This window comes from Sphaerodactylus townsendi, linkage group LG02 (genome assembly GCF_021028975.2).
Source record: "Sphaerodactylus townsendi isolate TG3544 linkage group LG02, MPM_Stown_v2.3, whole genome shotgun sequence".
Taxonomy (NCBI): domain Eukaryota; kingdom Metazoa; phylum Chordata; class Lepidosauria; order Squamata; family Sphaerodactylidae; genus Sphaerodactylus; species Sphaerodactylus townsendi.
The window spans coordinates 91,290,353-91,312,806 of NC_059426.1; the positions used below are offsets into that span (position 1 = coordinate 91,290,353).

Here is a 22,454-nt window from a genome sequence, read left to right on the forward strand (position 1 = left end):
GGCCACTATATCAGCTTCCCACTGGCATATATTAAGCTGGTGGAGCCCTGGGGCCGTTTTCACGCTGAGGTGTGAGTGGCCCCAGAGTGGCCATGATCCGTGGAGGCGCTGTACAGAGGCGCCTCCATTTTCTTTCCCCACACTTTCCTTCTCTTCCTGCAGAGCTCTGCAGGGATGGGAAGGCATGTCCATGCTGCTCTTTAACCCCCAGGGGTTGGAGAGCAGCATGGGCATGCCTCCCTGTCCCTGCGGAGCTCCACAGGGAGAGTAGGTAAGTGTGGGGAAAATGGAGGCACCGAAAAGCAGCGCCTCCAACCCAGTGCCATTTGCATGGCACCACCTGGGAAATGCTGTTTCCCAAAACAGCATTTCCACCCCGGTGGGGGGGGGGGAGCATGGCGCTGCTTCGATGCAGAAGTGGCAGCCATGCAAACAACACCCTTGGAATGGTGTTTTTACCATTCCAGCAGTGCCGTTTTTGTCCGTGTGGAATCCGCCAAAGTGAATTACACCCTTCTGTATTAAAGTAATTGTGCTTAGAAGGGTGTAAGTTAAGTTGTGCTGTATGAGTCCTCCAGGAGTTCATCTTTTTGCAGTCACTGTCACTACCTTTTTTGTTTTTTTCTCTAAAAGGAGAAACCCTTTTCCTCAAAATTTTTTGGTTTCTTACTTTAATATTTGTTTTTTAAACTCTCTGATATTCTGTTCACTTTCCTTCTCCATAGTGTTTGAAGTTAGTTGGTTCCCTTGTTCTCTCCACAAAGCAAAGGCATAAAAATGAATCAGTGAGATAGTGTAAAATAATTTTTAATTATCCTATGACAATAGAATTGAGTACAGCTTGTTGGTATTTAAGGTTTATCTATTCTTTTGTTACAAAATTAGGGCACCTAAGTATGATTCTACATATTTACAAAATTCTTTTCCCTCCAGAGAACCCTTAACAAACAAATAAAAAATTAATGGGCAAATTGCAGGCAGAATGAAATGTTATGCACTTGAATAGTAGCTCCCCCTTCCCCCAGGGTGGGTGGACCATGACCAGATGCCAGGCCCCCCTCCCCTCCCTCCCCTCCCCATGGTGATGAGCCCCCTTCCCTCTCTTTTCCAAGGTGGGTGGACCATGACCAGATGCTGGGCCCCCTATTCCTCCCTACCCATTCTCACCTCCCCCCAGGGTGGGTGGGCCATGACCAGAAGCCAGGCTCCCTTCCCCTCACTTTTCCCTCCCTCCTCCTCTCCCTCCCCTAACCCCTAATTTTATATCTTTGTCTAGATTACTGAATGTTGATGATAACGCATTAATAAGTCTTTTCTTTCTTGGCTTGAGAAAATCACCATGTGAAATCATTTCCTTCTCACTTCCCCACTTTGTTGTGGAATGTGCTAGTAGTATTCTCAAATTAATATGCTTGACTTGTATAATGAGCATAAACAGTGGCGTACTACCCATGGGGACTGGGGGGGGGTCAAATGACCCCAGGCACAATGGGGGCACAAAACCACTCCCCACCCTGCTTCGGAAGAGCTGTGTCAGCGCAGGGGAGGAGCCTAAAGAAAGAGCCAGCCAGCTGCCAGGAGCTCACCCACTGCCACAGCTCCCATCCAAGCCGCCTCCTTACCTCCCCAGGCCCTCAGGGGCAGGGGTGGCTTGAACGAGTCCTGCAGCCACAGAGCCCTGCCACCCCCGGCCTCCCTGCAGGCTGGCTCCTGCTGTCCTTAGGACTTGGGGAGGGCAAAAACTGGCTTGCAGGGAGGCTAAGGGTGGGGCTTGGCAATGGGAAGCCATGCCCCCAAGCCCCACCCCCTGGTCCCCATGCAGGCCAGCTTTTGCCCTCCCCAGATGCCATTTACCCCCGATACACCTCTGAGTATAAGCATAAAAAGTGTGAAATTATGCTCCCCAGTTTTAGGGATATGGGCATGGCATCATAAAATGCACCATGTCTGCAACATTGAGAAGGTAGGAAATTCATATCAGCACTTTGTTAATGTATATAAATGTTGACATGGCTTTGCATCATCTGACGTCCCACCAGGAAAAAGAGGGCAAGCCTTTAGAAATTGTTTTACCTTGTCACAGGATATTTCTGCTCTTCACTTTTTGTATCCGCAATACACAATATGGGAATTAGCAAGGCTGGCTGCACTCTATGTTTTTAACACCCACCTCCAGTCCTCCATACAGCTGTGTTCCATGACCTATTTCAGTTTGGCCATTTTTGCTATCTTGCATAATTTCTTGTATTTAGAAGGACACTGGAGTCCTGAGCCAACTCTTATTAACTCACCACTATAGCTCCTGCCATTTCCCAAAGCACTGCTCATCCTTTCTTCAAGAATATCTTCAAGATAATAAAGACAAGCTAAAAAGTTGCATGCCCAGGCACCTACCAAATAAAGACATGAGACAACATTTATCTAATTTATTTAAATGGATAATCTACATAATTTATTAAAATATGTGAACATATTTTAAGGTGAGCTGGAGAACCACCCTGGCTCCAAACTTGGCTTTGCTTATGCCATCTTCAATGTGGCAGGAAGTGCCAAATCTCATCACCCTCTCTGATGCACCATAAAGCCACTATCAGGTTCGGAAAAATGTCACTCACCACCATCCCAGCAGCACACAGCAAATGCCTGCTTTTGAGAGGCATAGCCTATTCAAGTAGCTACCCTGCAGCTCCTGCTCTTGGCTGGAACATTTCCAGGCCTGCTCAGTTTTGCTCCATCCCTCACTTGACAGAAGCGGCCAGAGCAAACAAATCCACAGCTGGTAATGCCTGAATGCCCCTTTAAAAAAAAAAGAAAGATGAGAGTCCTGGGCAGGTGTTTTGTATTTGCTACCAAGGCCAACCATTCCACAGAATCATGGCATATATTTATAAATAAATCTTATTAATAAATTCCTGCCTATGAGAAAAACAAGAGTACAGGTCATATCTAACTCCAGTCACAAAGCAGCAAACCGTATGAGCATGTTTAGAATGGGGACACAAATGTTAGGTTTAAAACAATCTTGATGCATTTTAGACAATCTGCTGATTATCGAAATTCTTCTGTACACAGAACAGCAGCCAAAATGTGCAGGCATGGCACTTCCTGATTGACAGATTTCTAACTGGTTCCAATTTTAATGTTTTTGAGGGTGGGAAATGGTATGCTTAATGTATTTTGCACGTGGATGTTACATGAATGAAGGGAAAGTCCAAAATGCTTGAGTTCAGTAATGAGTGCATTTGTCTCAGCAGGCTGCACTCAAACCTTTATCTGTGACTATAAGGCTGCCAGTTCCCAGATGCTGCCATCTGTCTCCCACTGACAAAACAAATAAGAAAACAAAATTATTTTGTTTACACAGCCCGGAAAACCCGCCAGAACTATTATTTTGTTAATCAATGTCATGGGAAATAACATTGATTCCCCACCTCTCCTTGTCAGTTTTGCATTTGATCTATACAAACAAGTATACAGTTACTATTCCTGATATAGTGAAGTATATTGTAGGGAACAAAGTGGTCCACTTCCCTACAACTACACTTTCGAATGTGTTTAAGACTTAATTAATAATCCAACTGATCCGAAATGTAGCAGCGTGGGTCCTTACGGGGACTTTGTGGAGGAAGCCTATTCAACTAGTGTTCCATGAGCTGCACAGGCTCCAGGTACCAGATCAGGTCAAGGTTGTTGTACCTGCAAGAGCACTCTCCCAATATACCTCTCTCTCTCTCTCTCTCTCTCTCTCTCTCTCTCACACACACACACACACACACACACACACACACACACACACCGAGAACATTACGTTCAGCAGGAACGAACTTACTGGATGTTTCTGTCCCAAAAGATATCTGGCTGTCCTCAACCAGAATCTTTTTTGCTTTGACCCTGGCCTGGTGGAACTCTCTGTCTAGTGAGACTTGGGACCTACAAGACTTACTACAATTCTGCAGGGCCTGTAAGACTGAGTTGTCCCACCAAGCCTGTGGCTGAGGACAGTGATAGTTTCTATCTATGATGGACTGCAACAGAAGTATTTTTTAAAGAGCAGTTCTGTTAAAGTAAAATATTGTTTAACTTCAGAGTGAGGCAGGTAAGGCCTAGGAACAGGGGAGCCACCAGATTGACTGTGGCCTCCTGCACTCTGCTTGAGCAAGTAACTGCACGATACAGATAAAAGGAAGAGGTTAAACTCCTTGTTAGAACAAGTTGAAGGGCTTTTGGTTTGAATCATCCATGCTGTTAAGAACTGTCATAACTGAGGTGGATTTCACACAGCACAAATATAATATCTGTAGAATGTTATAAATAGCATTTTGGGGGGAAACTTCATACAGCTGTTTTCTCCAAAATGAATTCAGTCTGTTATATTCCTCTGGATCTGGGTTTTTCAAAAATCAACAATCTTTTCCTCCCAACCCAGGCTGAGGACAATTCCTGCCTGCTGAGTGAATGCCAGCAGGCAGGAAACACTTTAATTTCTCCTGCCCAAACCTGTAACTTTCATTTCCACCACTTACACCCGCCCTTTTGTATGCTGCAACAGATTCTCTGTGGCAATTCCCCGCAGAGGTTTTCTCTGCTTGCAGCTCCTCTGTTTACTATACCACTGTAAAAAGCAGGTGAATAAAGTTTGTTTAGCCTAGTGATCTGGTGCAGGTGTACTTGGAATGTCTTATTCCTGTTATTTCTATATTTAGATCTATTGCCCACCATCAGTTCTTTTATCTTCAATAGTCGTCATCCCCATTTGGTGCATAGGAGTGCAATGGCACTTGCTGATGTTTCCTGATGCTCCTGGCACCTTCCACACTATTTTCTTATCCTTTTTCAAGTTTCCTTCTCCTTTTTCTTCCCTCATCTGTTCACGTGCCCTGCCTTTCTTCTCTTTCTGTTGCCACTATTCACATTCCTTATTCTTTTTTCTTTATTCCTGTTTCTCTTGAATTTCCATCCCTGTCTCTCACCACTTGTCTAGCAAAGCTTCAAGGCTAAAGGTGATAGAAGGACTTTGGTGGTGGCAATGGGATTGGGCTGGGGAGAGTGTGTTGGATCCACCCCGGGTATAAAGAGATAATGAGTGCCTGAGCCCACTTCTATAATGAACTGTCTTTTATTTTAATATAATTTTTTTCCTCACACTATCAACCACCGCTAGCACATCTGAGACTCATGACAAGTCTCATAGGCAGATTCCGCATGGGCCAAAAACAGTGGAGTGAAAATGGTGTAAAAACTGGTTTTAAATGGTATAAAAGGGTTTACACTGTTTTCACACCGCTGTTTTTGGCCCATGTAGAATCTGCCATAGTGTTTTGGCACATGAGAAACTGTTTTATCTACAGGGAATCTACAGGTTATAAAATGTATGTTTCTTATAACAGATAAATCAAGATATGTTATAATTAAAGATGTAACTTAAGGTGTTGATACATTTAATATGTAATGAGATTGATTTCTCTTGGCAATCACAATTTCGGGTTATTCACTTGAGCTTTTACAACGAATAGTTCTTAAAATGGAGGAGTAGCAGCCATTTTGTGCTGGCACCCATTTCTCAGAATTCCATAAATGCCATGAAGCTGAAGAAGACTGAGGGCCATTTCTTTGCAAAGAATAGAACTGTTCCTAAATATCCATGTGAAGAGTTCCAACAATTTGATATTCATTAAGATCTTGAGAATTTCCCCCATATATTCCTCTTATTTATTTGGAATTTCATCTCCTGGGGTATAGAATATAAGGCATGATATGATGCAGCTCCATGTGGAAAAGAGGTCTTCCTAGTTTGGGAAACACTATAAAGTGTCAAAGAATTTAGCTTTTTCAATGTGAATAGGCTTTGGCTCCTGGCTAAGAAGATCTTCATTCATCATCAGACTTGTTTTCATTCCTTTCTTCAAAATTCTTAGTAATTTCAAAACAGGAATTTTGAACTACTTATTCAAATATGCACATTCTAGCTCTTCTTTTGTCTGTAACCATCTCTATTTCTTCTGGGGAGTTGGTCTGTCTATATCTCCTTCTGAATATGTATGGTAAGATATCTCCAGTAGCTGTAGTTCAGAAGTATTGACAAGCTGGAACATGTCCAGAGGAAAGCAACCAAAGTGGTAAAAGGTCTGGAATCCATGCCCTATGAAGAGAGGGAGCTGGGGATGTTTAGTCTGGAGAAGCAAAGGTTAAGGGGGAGGAGACATGATAGCTATGTTTAAATATTTGAAAGGATGTGATGTCGGAGAGGGAACAAGCTTGTTCTGCTGCCTCAGAGACTAGAACATGGAGTAATGGATTCAAGGTGCAGAAAACTTTCTGACTGTCAGGGTTGTTCAACAGTGGAATTCACTGCCTCTGAATCAGTGGCTCATTCCACATATGCAGAATAATGCACTTTCAAACTGCTTTCAGTTCACTTTGAAGCTGTGTGGAATAGCAAAATCCACTTGCAAACAGTTGGGAAAGTGGTTTGAAAACGCATTATTTTGCATGTGCGGAAGGGGCCAGTGCTTCTTGCTTCACAGCCTCATGCTGCAGTTCCCTGAGTCTTCTGGAGACAGGGCTGTGAAGATTAAAATGTAAAGTTTAAAAAAATCTCAAAAATGCTCTGAAATGCTTCAAAAAACAGGGCAAAAGACTTCTGCAGACAAGGAGTGAAAATGGTGTCTTAAAGGAACAGCACACAAATAAAACCTTTTAAAAACGTTTCAACCAAAAGAATTGCTAGAATAGAGGATTCATTTAAAACATTTTGAGGCTGCAAATAACAATGCAGAACTCCTTGAAGGAAATGTTTTATTTCCTGCCCCAAAATGTTTCAAAGTGTCTGTGTGGAAAAAGCAAATGTATACATTTTAGTCACCAGGATAATTTGCTTTGGGATTATAGATGTAAAGTTTCATCCTCATTGATTGGGCATTGTTGTTGTTTTCATTGACAACGTGCTAATGTCTAGCAAGGTCCCTATTGATAACAGCAAATGGCTTAGAATGTGTCTTACCAACTCAGTCATAAAACTACTTAACCATCCACATTAAAAGAAAGGTCTGTGATCCTCTGTGGCTAAGTACAAAGTATTGATTACTTGTGCTTTGTCTTCGTTACAGGCAAAAACACCACTAAAAAGAAATAGAAAGTTGGAAAAGGAAACAAAGCAACTGTTTAAACAAGAACAACTGAAAAGACTCCATAAAGCACAGGTACTCAAGCGATTTTTCTTATGAAATAGACAACTTTGTCAAATGTAACTGGAGGAGGTGGGTAGGTGCTCCTTTTAGAAAGAGAGGAGATTGCTACCTATACAAAACCTGTGTTTTGTCCTGATCTTTCTTCATGTGTGTTTATGCAATCATATTTTAATTTTTAGACTAAGTCACTTAGGACATTTTCAGATGACAATTTTTTGACTTCTAGAAGCTCTATATTTCCATGGAATTAAAACAGCCATAAGAGCTGATGTGGTATAGTGGCTAGTGTTGGACCAACACCTGATACTCCCACATTCAAATTCCTGTTTCACTAGTCACTAGCTAGGTGATCATGGTGTTACTACATGCTAAGGGTATGATTTATCACTAAGCTACATTCCAGGTTAAATTCCCAGTTAAAAATGTTTTGGGTAGCAAGTCTTAGGAAAGGTATTGTGACCTTGGGGAGCTTCTGCAGTCAAAGCAGACAGTACTTAGATGGACCAATGATCTGATTCAGTTTGAACAGTGCCATAGGTTCATAGGCACTTGTGACAGACCCCCACAACCTTCCAAGTTCACCAAGGCAGGGAAACCACTCACTGGTTTGTCAGACTTTTCCCACCTTTTTCCTGTCAGAGACTGGACTGCTTCAGTTTCCCTCAGCCCCAATACATTCTCCAAAAGATGAACAACGTTCCTTGTTTTAAAAACTTCCTTGACAAACCCCTTTTATTAGGCACACCAAAATAATATTACTGAGGCAAAGATAACTTAAACAGAATAAAAGAGTTATTTGACAAGATAGGAGATGGGAATGAATAACTTGGAGAAAGGAATGGATAGGGCAGCAGAAATATATATTTACAATATTGATCTTTGGCACAGAAGCAGTATTTGTTTTCAAGCACAGACTTAAATAAGTTTGGTCAGTTTCAGTAAGCTTAGATGTTCCTCAGATAGTATAGTTACTTAGATGGTTCTGTTACTTAAGATGGTCTGGCTCAGGGGTAGGGAACCTGCGGCTCTCCAGATGTTCAGGAACTACAATTCCCATCAGCCCTTGGGGGTGTGGGGGGGGGAGGGTGGGTCGGGGGGGGGGCGGGGGGGTGGGAGGTTGGGGGGGGGGGGGGGGGGGGGGGGGGGGGGGTGGGGGAGGGGGGGGGGGTGGGGGGGGGGGGGGGGGGAGGGGGGGGGGGTGGGGGGGGGGGGGGTGGGGGGGGGGGAGGGGGAGGGGGGGGTGGTGGAGGAGGGGGGGGGGGTGGGGGGGGGGGGGGGGGGGGGGGGGGGGGGGGGGGGGGGGGGGCGGGGCGTGGGGGGGGGGGGGGGGGGGGTGGGGGGTGGGGGGGTGGGGGGGGGGGGGGGGGGGGGGGGGGGGGGGGGGGGGGGGGGGGGGGGGGGGGGGTGGGGGGGGGGGGGGGGGGGGGGGGGGGGGGGGGGGGGGGGGAGGGGGGGGAAGGGTGGCCCACCCACCCTAGCGTAGGGAGGGGGAGGGGAGGGGAAGGAGGGCTGGCATGCAAGGGAAGGGGAGGGAGGGGAGGGAGTACAGGGTGGCTCCCCCCACTCCCTGGACTGGCCCTGCATGTCATCAGGAAAACACAAACACCACAAAGTACCATAAATTATCTATCACCCCACATGATACATTCTGTCTCTTACATCTGTGTCTCTTTCTATTTCCTCTTCCTGTGCTTGTAATGGGGTACTTCATTTGATTATTTTTCCTTTTTTCTATCAGTGAAACTTCACAATCAACTATATCTCAATTAAACTGATTTTAAATGTTGTCCTTGGTAGACCATGAGGTAAAGAAATCCAGTATCCCATATGTCCTTTGGACAGTAGCTTTGAGGGTTAGAATTGGATATCAGTGGGTAAGGGGGACGGAGACATGCCTTTGGTGGGGTTGTTTGATATTATTAGGCAGGGGTTTGTTATTATATTAGATTGTGTTAAATTGTGCTGATTTAGTAATTGTGGGGATTAGGTGAGAGGATTACATGGTCTATTTTTGGGAGGCCATCATGGGGTCAGGGATCCCAGTGGTGGCAGGGAGGTACAGAAGTGGGACAAGGTCATATGAGAGAAAAAGACTGAGATGGTAGATAAGCTTGACCCCCTTCTGACCTTCGTCTCATCCCAAACTACGAGTGTGGTAGGCTCAGGCTTCTCTAACATTAGCGTTGTTTAATGGCAGGTTTATAAATAATAAGACAGCTATGCTGTGGCATTACCTGGTGGTGCATAATGTAAACCTGGCATGTGTGACTGAGAACTTGGCTAGGAAAGGCAAAACTGTTGCTTTAAAAGAACTTGCCCCACCAGGTTTCTCGGTCCTTCACCAGTTGTGGACAAAGGGTTGGAAATGTTTACCTAAGAGACTGTCTCTTTCAGAGCAATTCCCATACCAACAATCTCTGGCATTGAGTTTGTTGGTCTGGTGTAGGATACCATGGAGAGTTTGGCTATCTTGCTGCTATACTGGTTGCCTAGCGCACCAGCAGATAGCTTGCCAATATTGCTAAAGGTTGTATCTGATTGGGCCTTGTGGTACCCCAGACTTATGGTTTTGGGGGACTTCAGCGTCAATGTAGATTCAACATCATCTTCACAAGCAGTGGACCAGGTGTCATCCATGGCAGCGCTGGGACTCTGCTTGGTTACAATAGGTCCCACACGTCAAACAGGCCACACCAAACAGGCCACACACTGGATTTGATCTTTGGTATGGGGGTGAATGTGGTACAGACCTCTATTGCTAGAGTGCCCCACTTTGATCTGAGGGACCAGGTGGATATCAACATCTCTCGCTGTCTACATGACAGGATTATTTATGCACACCTGCAGTCTCATGGATCCATTTGGCTTCCAGAATGCTCCACAGCATCTGATCCCTACTGGCAGTTCACTGAGTGAGCTGGTGGAAAACTGGAATGTCCGGCTTTCCAAAGCCATTGACGCTGTTGCTCCCCAATGACTTCTTCACTCCCACAACAGCACAACCCTTTAGAATGTTGAGGGGCTGCAGTTGATGAAATGGGAGCTATGACAGCTACAGCAAGTTTGGTGAAGAAGCTTTTATGACATTTGTGAAATCTCATTAGGTGGCAATTAAGATGGCAAAGAGTTACTTTGCATTCTGGATTGCGTCTGCTAGCTTATGACTGGCACAATTATTCAAAGTAGTTCAGATTCTTACATCCCTACGAATGGGATCTAAAAAAAATTATTCAACCACTAGCTGTGAGACTTTTGTGAGCTTTTTTGAAGATAAAGTCTTGTCACTTTGCCATGGCCTCTTGGCAACAGTTGATGCAGTAAGGGAACGGGAGACCCCTTGGCTGTCTTCTGATCCAATTTTGGACCATTTCAGTCTGCTCTTCCAGTCCGATGTTAGCAGAGTACTTGCTTCTGTGAAACCTACAACTTGCCTTCTTGACCTGTGCCCCTCATGGCTAACGAAGACCAGCTGCAATGTGGTGTGGTGCCCCCTGCTGGATATTATCAATCTCTCCTTTGATCAGGGAGTATTCTCAGGGAGGCTGAAAGAGGCAATGGTATGCCTACTGTGCAGGCTAGGCAGAACTGGCATGCTGCTACAGCAGGGGTAGGGAACCTGCGGCTCTCCAGATGTTCAGGAACTACAATTCCCATCAGCCCCCACCAGCATGGCCAATTGGCCATGCTGACAGAGGCTGATGGGAATTGCAGTTCCTGAACATCTGGAGAGCCGCAGGTTCCCTACCCCTGTGCTACAGCAATACTAGCATTGAGGATGCTCAGGGGCTGGGAGTGACAACAGCTGCAGCAGGGCCTGAGGCAGGGAGGAGCCGCTATGGCAGTCCCAGCTGGTAAACAGTAATCAAAGTCACAATGCAGACAAGGCAGGCCAATGGGAGAGTAGAGGAAGCAGGGTCAAGCAAACCAGAAAGACACACACCAGAGGGGAGTAGCTGAAGTTAAGGTCATTACAAGCTGGTCCAAAGTCAAAGCACAGTCTACAGAACAGTAGAGCGCAGACAGCATCAAGGAAAACAGCACATTGCATTCATGCCTTCAGCTTTCAGCTTTCACTTCTCTTTGTTAAATCTATCTGGGCTGCCTACATGGGGAAGCTCCTAGAAAGACTCAGTACACTCTGTTGCACAGCATTGGCTCCTCTCCTTCAGAGCCAGCCTCAACTTCTGCCTGCACATTTGCATAATGTCTAGAGATTCAGAAGAACTGCTGGCATCTTGCCCAGTACTCCTGGTAAGCTCCAAGCCGGGTACCTGTGACTGTAAATCTTCCTGCTGTGTTGACACAGCTTCCTCGAGTAGGTCCTCATCAGATGAACTCTCAGCCACAGCGGAGGAAGGGGGGATGACACCCACTCTTGAAGAAGCCATCATTGGATTCTGTGGATCAAGCAAACTACTGCCCAGTCTTGAATCTATTGTTTCTGGTTAAGGTAGTTGAGAGAATGGTAATGGAACAGCTGCAGGTATTTCTGAATGATACATCAGTTCTAGATCCCTTCCAGTCCAGCTTTCATTGTGGCCATTGGACAGAGACCGTTCTGGTCGTTATCATGGATGTGCTCTGCTTACAGCTGAACCAAGGCAGGTCAGCATTGGTGGTATTATTAGACCTCACCACAGCCTTTGACACTGACAATCACAACCTTCTGACTCACCGTCTTGCTGATGCTGGGATTCAGGGTACAGCCCTGAAATCTGGCCTCACTTCTCCAAGGCTGAGGATAGCAGGTGATGCTTGGGGGATGGGATGTCTCAGTGGTATATGCTAGTCTGTGAAGTGCTGCAGGTGGCTATTTTCTCACCAAGGTTGTTTAATATCTACACACAGCCCCTAGCACAGCTGGTTCAGAGCTTTGGGCTGGGCTATCACCAATATGCTTGAGGACACCCAGATTTTTCTGATGATGGAGTGTCAACTGATCACTGCCCCAGATGTTCTGGCAGTGTCTGGAGGCCATGGACTGTTGGTTAAGGAACAGCAGACTGAAGTTGAATCCATTGAAGATTGAGGTTCTGTGGCTAGGTTAGGTGGAGTTGGTGGATGGTTTCCAACTTATATGATTAGAATTAGTGGCTTTAACATCTGCCTCATCTGAAAAGATCCTGGGTGTGACTGTGGAGTTCTCCTATGGAAGGCAAGGTTGTACATATGGCCAGAGTGGCCTTTTTTTCATCTGCCACACACTAGACAGTTGGTCCCCTACCACACTCATATGGATCTGGCCACAGTGATCCATGTAACAGTAACAAGGATCCATTTTGGGACCAGTGCTCTTTAACCTATTCATATGACCTGGAAGTAGGGGTAGGTAGCATGGTGGCCAAGTTTGCAGATGATACCAAATTATGTAGGGTGGTGAGAACCGCAGAGGATTGCGAAGAGCTCCAAACTTAGGTGAGTGGGCTAAGAAATGGCAAATGCAGTTCAATGTAGCAAAATGTAAAGTGATGCACATAGGGGCAAAAAATCCAAACTTCACATACACGCTACAGGGGTCAGTGCTATCAGTCACAGACTGCCAACTCAATGCATGGCAGCTGTGAAAAAGGCAAACTCTATGCTGGGGATAATTAGGAAAGGAATTGATAATAAAACTGCAAAGATTGTCATGCCCTTATATAAAGCAGTGGTGCGACCGCACTTGGAGTACTGTGTTCAGTTCTGGTCGCCGCATCTCAAAAAGGATATTGAAGAGATAGAAAAAGTGCAGAGAAGGGCAACAAGGATGATCAAGGGACTGGAGCACCTTCCCTATGAGGAAAGGCTGCAGCGTTTGGGACTCTTTAGTTTGGAGAGGAGACGTCTGAGGGGGGGATAAGACTGAAGTCTATAAAATTATGCATGGGGTAGAAAATGTTGACAGAGAGAAATTTTTCTCTCTTTCTCACAATACTAGAACCAGGGGGCATTCATTGAAAATGCTGGGGGGAAGAATTAGGACTAATAAAAGGAAACACTTCTTCACGCAACGTGTGATTGGTGTTTGGAATATTCTGCCACAGGAGGTGGTGATGGCCTCTAACCTGGATAGCTTTAAAGGGGGCTTGAACAGATTTATGGAGGAGAAGTCGATCTCTGGCTACCAATCTTGATCCTTCTTGATCTGAGGTTGCAAATGCCTTAGCAGACCAGGTGCTTGGGAACAGCAGCAGCAGCAGGCCATTGCTTTCACATCCTGCATGTGAGCTCCCAAAGGCACCTGGTGGGCCACTGCGAGTAGCAGAGTGCTGGACTAGATGGACTCTGGTCTGAGCCAGCAGGCTCTTTCTTATGTTCTTATGTTCTTAACTTCCTTATTGGATTACTGTTACTTGCTCTATGCAAGTCTTGCCCTTGAGGTTGATCTGGAAGTTAAAATTTGTCCAGAATGTGGTGGCAAGGCTTCTCACCAGGGCAACAATGAGACAGCATATTTTACCAATATTATGCCAGCTGCACTGGTTGCCAATAGAATTCTGGATAATGCTCAAGGTTTTGGGTTTGACCTTTAAGGCCTTGAATTGTCCTTGTATCTTGGAAATCGCATATCCCAGTATTGCCCAAAGGGAACACTTTGGTCCTCCAGTAGTAACCCACTGGTGGTCCCTGGCCCCAAGGAAATGTGATTGGCCTCAACCAGAGCCAGGGCCTTCTCAGTCCTGGCTGCACACACATTTTCAACTTGCGCACTCCTCCTCCTCTGATAAGTAGAGAATGATTCCTGTCAGGAGGGGTGGGGGTCAAATAATTTTTTTAGGCTAGGATCTTTTTATTGAATAGTGTGCCATCAGAAATATTATGATTTAGTGTTCACATTTATTTATATTTTATATTGTGATTTCAACTTCACTGTAAAGCACCCTAAGCCTGGTCTTGGTATAAATAAAATAAAGAAGAAGAAATTTTTGTGATAGCAGGATCCATGATTTTCATTGATTTCTTCCTTGAGCTGCACCATCCAGCACAACATCCACATAATTATCGGGTATTGCTGGCTGATTCTCACGAGTAGTCCTCCAGAAAACACAGGAAGCTGTAGCAGAAAGAGGGAGCCGAGACAAATCAGTTGCATGGGTAGAAATCTGCTTGCAGATCTTGGGATTCAATACATTCTGTTTTGCCCAAAGAACACCCGGTGCAAAAATCAAATATGCCATACCAAATTGTTATCAATTTGCCTGTTTGCTGCATCTTGAAAAAGAGAAGCTCCTTTCCTCATTACCAGCCTCAGTAATGTAATTTTTTAAAATTAAGGTTACATTTTTCCTGTCTTTTGATTGATCACTGGCAAGCTAGATGCAGGTGTTCTAGAAGGAACAGTGATTTCTCCTCCATCATAACTGTCACATGCAAAAAAAAAAATTTCCAGCTCAGCAAACTGCTCATGAAAACTATTAATTTTGGGGTTTTCTTATAACAATGTTCATGTTGTTAATGTACAATTCCAGCTGATATAATTCCATTCATTCATCCTTTTCACAAAATAATGTGCATTATTACTTAATGAATGACCATTTCTCATTAGTTTAAGCTGTATTTAAGTAGGGTTGTGCTTATGGAGTTCAAGTGATTTAATAGGTATTATTAAGGTAATTAGAAAAACATCACAGTTAAGCAATAATATTGAGCTGCAGAGGTTGTGAATAACCAAATTTAGAGGCAGGCCTGCTAGTGCTTGTCTTCAGTGACATTAATGCAGCTCCCCTCTAATAATTGTGTGACTGCAGAATGAAAGGGTCTTTTGTTAGTGGAAGCTATTCAGTCCAGTAGCTAATGAATAAGAAGAGAACATGTGTGGGGGTGAAACAAAGTGCTACAAAGGCGGATGAGCAAATGAGACCTTGATGCTCTTGCAAGTGGAACAACAACAATTTATGCATTATAAGAATTAGAAATAAAATTAGAAATAATCTCAGTCCTGTGAATAATGGTGGCTATTATAAGAGAACAGACCAGGTTGAGTGTGATTTGTGGCTAGTTATTTAATCTTTTGTTTAGGGAGTGTTCACTTGGTGTTATTCGCCTGTCCAGCTATTTAATTTCTTGCATACTGTGAGCAGCTTCGATGGGGCTCCAGTGATCTTCTGTGTTGGCCCTTCAATACTAAATATTCCCAGATCATTTTCTAGTTTCTTGCAGTATTTTTAAATCTGTAGGATCCTAGCAGAGCAGCTGTTCCAAAGAGAGGCCCATTATGTATGGAACTCTTACCTCAGGGGTCTTAGCAATGAGGCTGCAGTGTGTTCCCCTTGCATTTTTCTTTTTAAACCCAAGGAGCCATTCACTGCCTGCCTTGCAGCTTGCTTGCTGAAGTCTCTGCTTTTTCTGGTTCTCTTAACTCTGCCCATCAACTCCTTATTAAAGGCACAGATTTCATCATACCCATAATTGCAATTATATCAATATATCTGTGACTGCAGTTATGTCAATATTCTAGCCCATTAAAAAAATTATATCCCCTCCCAAAAGAAAGAGGCAAAGCAATTCCATGGACCACACACTATTGGAAAAGGGGACCTAGTGCTGGATCCCCCTCCCTATCCTTCTACACTCTCTCTCCTTTCTCTCTCTGCCACAGGAAAAGACAGAGGCTTGTTTTAAAATGAGGCTTGTTTGAAATAAAGTTTTAAGAAGCCCTACCAATCATTGGGGAGGGTGGAAGTAAAGCGAGAGGGGAGTGTGGAACCAAAAAGAGACCCTGCTTGTACTGTTCCTTGCAAAAACCCTCTTTCAATTATTATTATTATATCAAGATATCGATATCCCAATATTAGCATTTAGAGAAGCTGAAAGAAGTCAGTAACATGGAAGGTGGGTGAAGAGGAAAGCGTGGATAGCAATATGAGAGAGTGGGAAGGGTGCAGCTAGGTAGGTTGGCCATGGGTGGAGGGAACATCCTTGAGCCAAAGCTGTGCTTACTAACAAATCTGACTGCTCTAGCTGCAAAGCAAATTAAAAGCTGTGCTAGAAGTGGTTTTGCTTGGGATGGAGAGAATGGAAAATGAAAGCGGGCCTCAAGGAAATACGTCCATACAAGAAATCTTGTCGCAACAGACATTCATCCCCATCAAGCAGCAGACACCTTGTGCATAATTGGCCAGAGTGTAATAGTTCCCCTCACAGTGTGTGTCTTGATCTCTTTTACATTTGGGCATGGGGCTGCAGAGGACAATTACCAGCTGCTTCCAATAGGCAAGCTGGTACAGTTGTGTATTTTATGCAACAAATAAAATGCTAATACTATATGCATGCACCTGATGGATTCTCTGAGGTAAGAGGCAGTAGACCTTTGCATACCAGCTATTAAGGAAATCTGGGGTGCTGCCTTTATGCCCTACTTTGGGGCTTTCCAAAGGCAATGGGGGGACATTTTTTGGAAACAGGATGGTGAAACAGATGGGAATATGTTATATTAAGGTATGGACCATAGCTCTTACTTTGTAATACTGTAAGGTTACTAGTCATGGGTAACTTTAAAACTTGACCCACAGGCTAAAAATAAGATGACAAAGTGATCCAAGGCCAACAGAGCTAATTTTTCAGCCATGCAAAGAATAGACTTCATTGGTAGTAAACCCGTAGCTGGACAATTTTTATCTGGGGGGCGGGGAACAAATGAGTCAAATGAGTATATTTGTATACTATATTTATAGATCCATTTTCTACTTGAGACTCAAGGTGAATTATATGGTATAAAGAAATGTAATCAAATAGCATGAGAGATCTCTGAAACAATGCAATAGGATTAAAGTTACAAAAATTCAAAAAGTGCAAAAAACCATCACACATGCTATGTCAAGCCATGCAGAAAATGGAATCACAAAAAAATGAAAACAAGGCTGTAAGAGCATGATGGAATAGTATATACTGTGGCATAGGTTGTTCTTTATTAGCTTTATAAAAATGCTCTTCAAAAACACTATTTTAAATAGTTTGCAGAATTAAAGAAGTGTGGGAGCCTTCTTGAATTCTTATGTTTGCTGTATGTATTATCCTGCTCTTTCTGCATTACTTTCTAGCTTTGTAATACCATTTTGTGCATTGTTTGAGATATTGTGTGCAATGATTTTTGGTGTTTCAAATTGCTATAATCCTAGTCCTATTGCATTGTTTATTAGATGTCTCTTCTGATTGATTGCATTGTTTTATACTGTGTAATTCAGAAACATGGACCATAAATTAATTAAATAATTAAATAAATATACATAATCTGTGAGTAGGATTCTTTTCTAAGTGAACATACACACATCATGCAACAGTGCTATGATCTCTGAGCTGCCCAAGGGTAAGGAATCTGTTACCATCAACTTTCTATCTTCAGAGCAAAATCCACAAACCTCCCCTGTGAATAAGATTCCTGTGGGGTCATATAAATTCACAAAAGGCTTGTTCTCTCTTACTTCTGGGCCTAAATTCCTTATTATTTGTCTCCTGTTCTGTCAAAAATATTTTCTCCAGCAGTAAGAGTTCTTTAGGACTATTGTGGAACACTGTCGTGTTCTCTCTGTCTGTTTCTTTGCTTTGTTCAGAGTCTAGTACAACATGATTTTTACCCCTCATTACTTAATCTCTCTCTCTCTCTCTCTCTCTCTCTCTCACACACACACACACACACACACACACACTCTCTCTCTCTCTCTCTCTCTCTCTCTTTCTCTCTACTCAAACATAATTTTACTCCACTCCTCACAGCCTTTTAAAATCAGGACACTTTAGCCTGCTAACTATTAATTCTGTTTTAGCCAATTGCATACTTGGAAAGATTTATGATAGGATCTACACCTTTTTTCCTCAATTCCTTTCTTTTGTCTTTACATAGAGAATTTACACTTGAAAGTCTTGTGACAGATTTCACACTAACCTCTAGTGATGATTGGAGGGGCATGGCAAATGTGCACTGTGTGGTGTACTGGTTAAGAGCAAGTGGACTCTAATCTGGAGAACTAAGTTTGACTCCCCACTCCTCCACATGAGTAGCAAACTATTATCTGGTGAAGCAGATTTGTTTCCCGATTCCTACATTCCTGCTGGGTAACCTTGGTCTAGTCACAGTTTTCTCTGAACTCGTTCAGCCTCGACTACCTCACAAATTGCCTGTTGTGGGGAGACAAAAGGAAAGAGTTTGTAAGCTGCTTTGAGTCTCCTTACAGGAAAGGTGGGGTATCAATCCAAACTCTTATTCTTTCGTCCCACCATGACTACCGGCCTGGTTGAGGGATGACAGGAAATCTATCCCTGTAGTGGTTGCTTGCTGCAGCAGAAGGATTAGTCCAAGGATTGATTGACATTGCTTCTCTTCCACTCTGAAGTCCATATGAGTACTAAGCAGCCACAAGCAGCCACTATGTGAACATAACACAGCAGTGTGTTCAACTTCTTCATTCCTTCTTGCCTTAGGGAGGAAAATGTATGATGAATTTCCCGGATCTGATCTTAAGCATCTCTAGCTTTAAGGTGCTGAGAATCCTTGAAATTAGAATACTTGTCTAATGCTCTATATCCTGTTTAAAAAATCAAGAGTAATATTGGCTGTTTGAATTACTGACTTTAACTTGTAGGTGTGTGTGTATGTGTTATGCAAGTTTATACATGTTAGAACATTTTTTCCCTACCATCTAGCTACTTTAGTTTCAGAATTTTCTGGCTACCAAAAGAAAAAACCTTTCATTTTCTATATGATACAACTTTGCAAATATGGCAGGGCTATCCTGAAAACCCAATTTTGTAAATTTACTGTTGATATCTTAAACAGATTCAGGCGCACATGATGAAACTCAGCTGTTGCATGAATGGTTTGAGCTGGTATTGGAGAAGAATAAATTAATGCGCTATGAATATGAACTCCTGATCAGGTAAGTAAGAACTCAGTGTTTGCCATTAGTGATGACAATTTTTAGAGATAGGAGGAATATGCTCCTGATCCACCGAGAGGATTTTCTTTCTGATGCATGCAGAGATAATTACTGAACTAAACTGTTGCATTATGCCTTGCATAGCATATCACCATTAGCACAGGGAGTGCAATAGCTGCTTTTTCTTATTTTTTTTGTCATTTTGTAACTGGAAGGTGTTTTACAATAAATGCACCCAAAAGCAGCAATCTGTTTTCAATATGTAGTTTCAGTGAGCGAACGTTATTGCAGGTACTGTAATTTGTATAGTGAATATATTCTGTTGTGATAAATCTTTAGGCACTTAATCCCACAGGTAGGCAAATTGGTAACACTGACAGATGAGCACTTTATGAAAAACAGAAGTACCATACATGCATATCCAAACATACAATTTGTAATTCGTTTCAAAACGAGGAAAAAGGGATGGGTACAAATGTATCACTTTGGTGGTGGAAGTGCTTGGACAGGGTCTTTAAATAACTATATACTATATCAGTTCTGTCAACACATAGCATGCAGAGAATTTCTTCTCTTCACCGTCATAGGTAGTTCTTTGCACATAGTTTGTAGCTCTTTGTGCCTTAGTTTGCTTACACATAAATTCTTTGTGCCTTAGTTTGCCTACCCACAAATAACTTTGGAAAAGGGTCTTAAGCTTACCCCTTCTATATTTTTAGTAAAGCTATTGAGGATTAGTTGGCTGAAATAGCCTTTATTTTCCTTGTGCTCAGAGCCAAAGACTTGGAATTAGAGGATCATCAAAGCCGGCTGGAGCAGAAACTGAGAGAAAAAATGGCTGCTACCGGTAAGCAAACTACTGAATTGAGTTATATGCTGTGATGCCACATATGCTTGTGTATGCATGTCAATTAGATTTAAGAAATACAAGAGACTACTTGATCATCCAGAAACACACTATGTACAATCCTTTGCCCACTGGAGTTTTTTGACCAGATTCCAATACTGACCTACAATTCCAAAGTGTGAAGCCCTCCTCCTCTTACAGAAGAGCCACTCACATTGAAGGAAGAATGCTTAGGATGAACAGAAGCTTCAAACTTTGCAGAGCAGGTTTAGGATACAGGTTTCTGTTTTTTATATTCCTCTTGGTTTGCAAAATAGTTGATGAAGGCTTAGTGGAAGAGCTGCTGAAAGGAACTGACCAAAAAAGCAGGAATGGGCATTCAGATAATTAATCAAGATCTGAATCACATTCATTCATTTATTAATATAGTTGATATAGCTGCTAGATGGTTTTATTTAGGACTGCCATTGGTTAACATAATTAGCACTCCTGAGCTGAGATTTTAAAGTTTGGCTTTTGTTTTTAATGTATTTTATTTTATATATTTTATTTACATTGTAAGCTGCCCTGAGCACCATAAAGAAGAAAGGTGGCTAATCAATGTTTTAAATAAATAAATGGTTCACTGCAATAATTCCAACACTTATTAACAACTGAATTGTTCAGATCTGATTGTTATTCTGGCATTATTGCCAGGTTTCAATTGTCTGAGCAGTGGGAAGGATAGCAAGAGAGAAAATATTCCACGTGCCCCATTCTTATCCCTACCCCCTCACCCCCTGAGAATGCTGCCGAAGAAAAAAATCTTCTCAATCCATGCATCTCTGTGGCAAGAATATTAATTCCATGAAAAGCAGATGTTCAGCTATCTTGTCCAAGGCTTTCACAGGCAAAATCAAATAGCTATTGTGGATTTTCCAGGATATGTGGCTGTGGTTTGGTAGTCTTAGCTCCTCAAGTCTTGCCCATATCTGTGGCTGGAATCTTCAGAGACATGTCGTGTCTTCATCACAGACGCAGGTGAAACATTAGGAGCCAAAAACATCAGACCATGACCACACAGTCCAGAAAACCCACAACAGTCAGTTTCCCTATCTGCCTAAAATTTTGCGGGGAGAATACAGTCCCTGAGAATTTCATCTGAGTTATGTGAAAAGCAAAAGTTATTGGCAGAACATAAAACAAAGATCAAAAGATCAAAACTGATGCACGTGCAGCCATTGTACTGAATCATTATCTTTCATATATTTGTGTGAATTTAAAAGCAGTTTGGGAATTTGAATTGAGGGGAGGAGCTAATGGAAATGCATCAAAATATATACATTTACTGGAGAATTGGGTAATGCATTCACCCCTGGAGTATAGCCACAGTCTTAAACTAAAAAATTGTCCCAAACTCAAAATCCACAACTGCCAGTGTTAATTTCTTCTGAATAGCCAGAAGATGCAGCTTTTGGGACTAGCTTGTGCTGTTTTATCTATTTAAAAGAAATGAAATAAATGGATATGAATATACCCACATTTCTTTTTAACATGAGTAATGTTTATATAGTAATGTAGAGGTTCATGTTATTGAGGCAAACATAACGGCTATATGATGCTGGAATATGAAAACTGAAAATGAAAACTGAAATTTTAAGCAGGAGATGAATGACAGGTGATTAATTTCTTCATCAAATAACTGGCTGTGATATACATTTTTCACATACTGCTATTCTGTCTGGTCGGATCCAAAGAATGGCATAGCTGGCTTCTGCATCTTTCCTGATTCCCTTTCCTGCTTTCACATCGAAAAACCAAAATATTAAACTAATGGGAATGGTTATAAAGCTAATGGAATTAGCAAAGGAGATAGTAATTTGCACAGTGGATATATTTCCCTACAAATATCAACACTTTTCAGTGTGCTAGATCTCAGCCTTGGTTTGGCAGAGGGCTGAAGTAGAAATGGCAGCATGCTGATCTACAGTCCCGTCCACACAGCACAGCGAGAGTGGGTTGTAGGTGGGATAAAGGAACCTGCTCTCCCATTGTTTCATTTGCATGCCTCCGTGCAGGCAGTGACCGGAGCCTGCAGAGGCAATGTGGGCTGCTGTTGCATCTTCACACAGAGGCACAGGTTTTTTTGCCCACTCACCTCCCACCAATGGACCTCCCCAGTCATGCTGCCTTGCCGGACATCACTGTGCAACTGCGGGGTCACAGATAAAGGGTGGGAAGGAACACCAAACAGCATGCGCAGCCACTGAGAGCACCTCCTGCCCGGCTGTTCGCACACAAGCAGCTGCAACCCTGGCTTTTCAAAATACCCCGCAGAAAGTGTCAAAACTGTCCAGGATGCTTTGAGAGTCAAAACTGTCCAGGATGCTTGGAGGTTATTTAAAAACACAGTAATAAAAGCTCAGCTGGAATGTGTTCCACAGGTTAGAAAAGGCAGCACCCAGTCCAAAAGAAAGCCACCATGGTTAACAAGAGAGGTTGAGGAAATTATCAGAAAAAAGAAAATGTCTTTTAGAAAATGGAAGTCCAGTTTGACTGATGAAGAATATGAGAGGGAACACAAATGGT

The 22,454-nt window shown here is 43.0% G+C and overlaps 1 protein-coding gene across 1 annotated transcript in view; it reads left to right on the top strand.

Moving 5' to 3' along the window:
* Positions 1-22,454, top strand: part of LOC125426318 (F-actin-monooxygenase MICAL2-like) — a 50,416-nt gene that overhangs the window by 23,738 nt on the left and 4,224 nt on the right. Inside the window, exons 8-11 of the mRNA XM_048484578.1 lie at positions 7,107-7,199; positions 11,638-11,887; positions 18,940-19,039; positions 19,813-19,886. Coding sequence (XP_048340535.1) covers positions 7,107-7,199; positions 11,638-11,887; positions 18,940-19,039; positions 19,813-19,886 — 517 coding nt within the window. The remainder of the gene's footprint in view (positions 1-7,106; positions 7,200-11,637; positions 11,888-18,939; positions 19,040-19,812; positions 19,887-22,454) is intronic.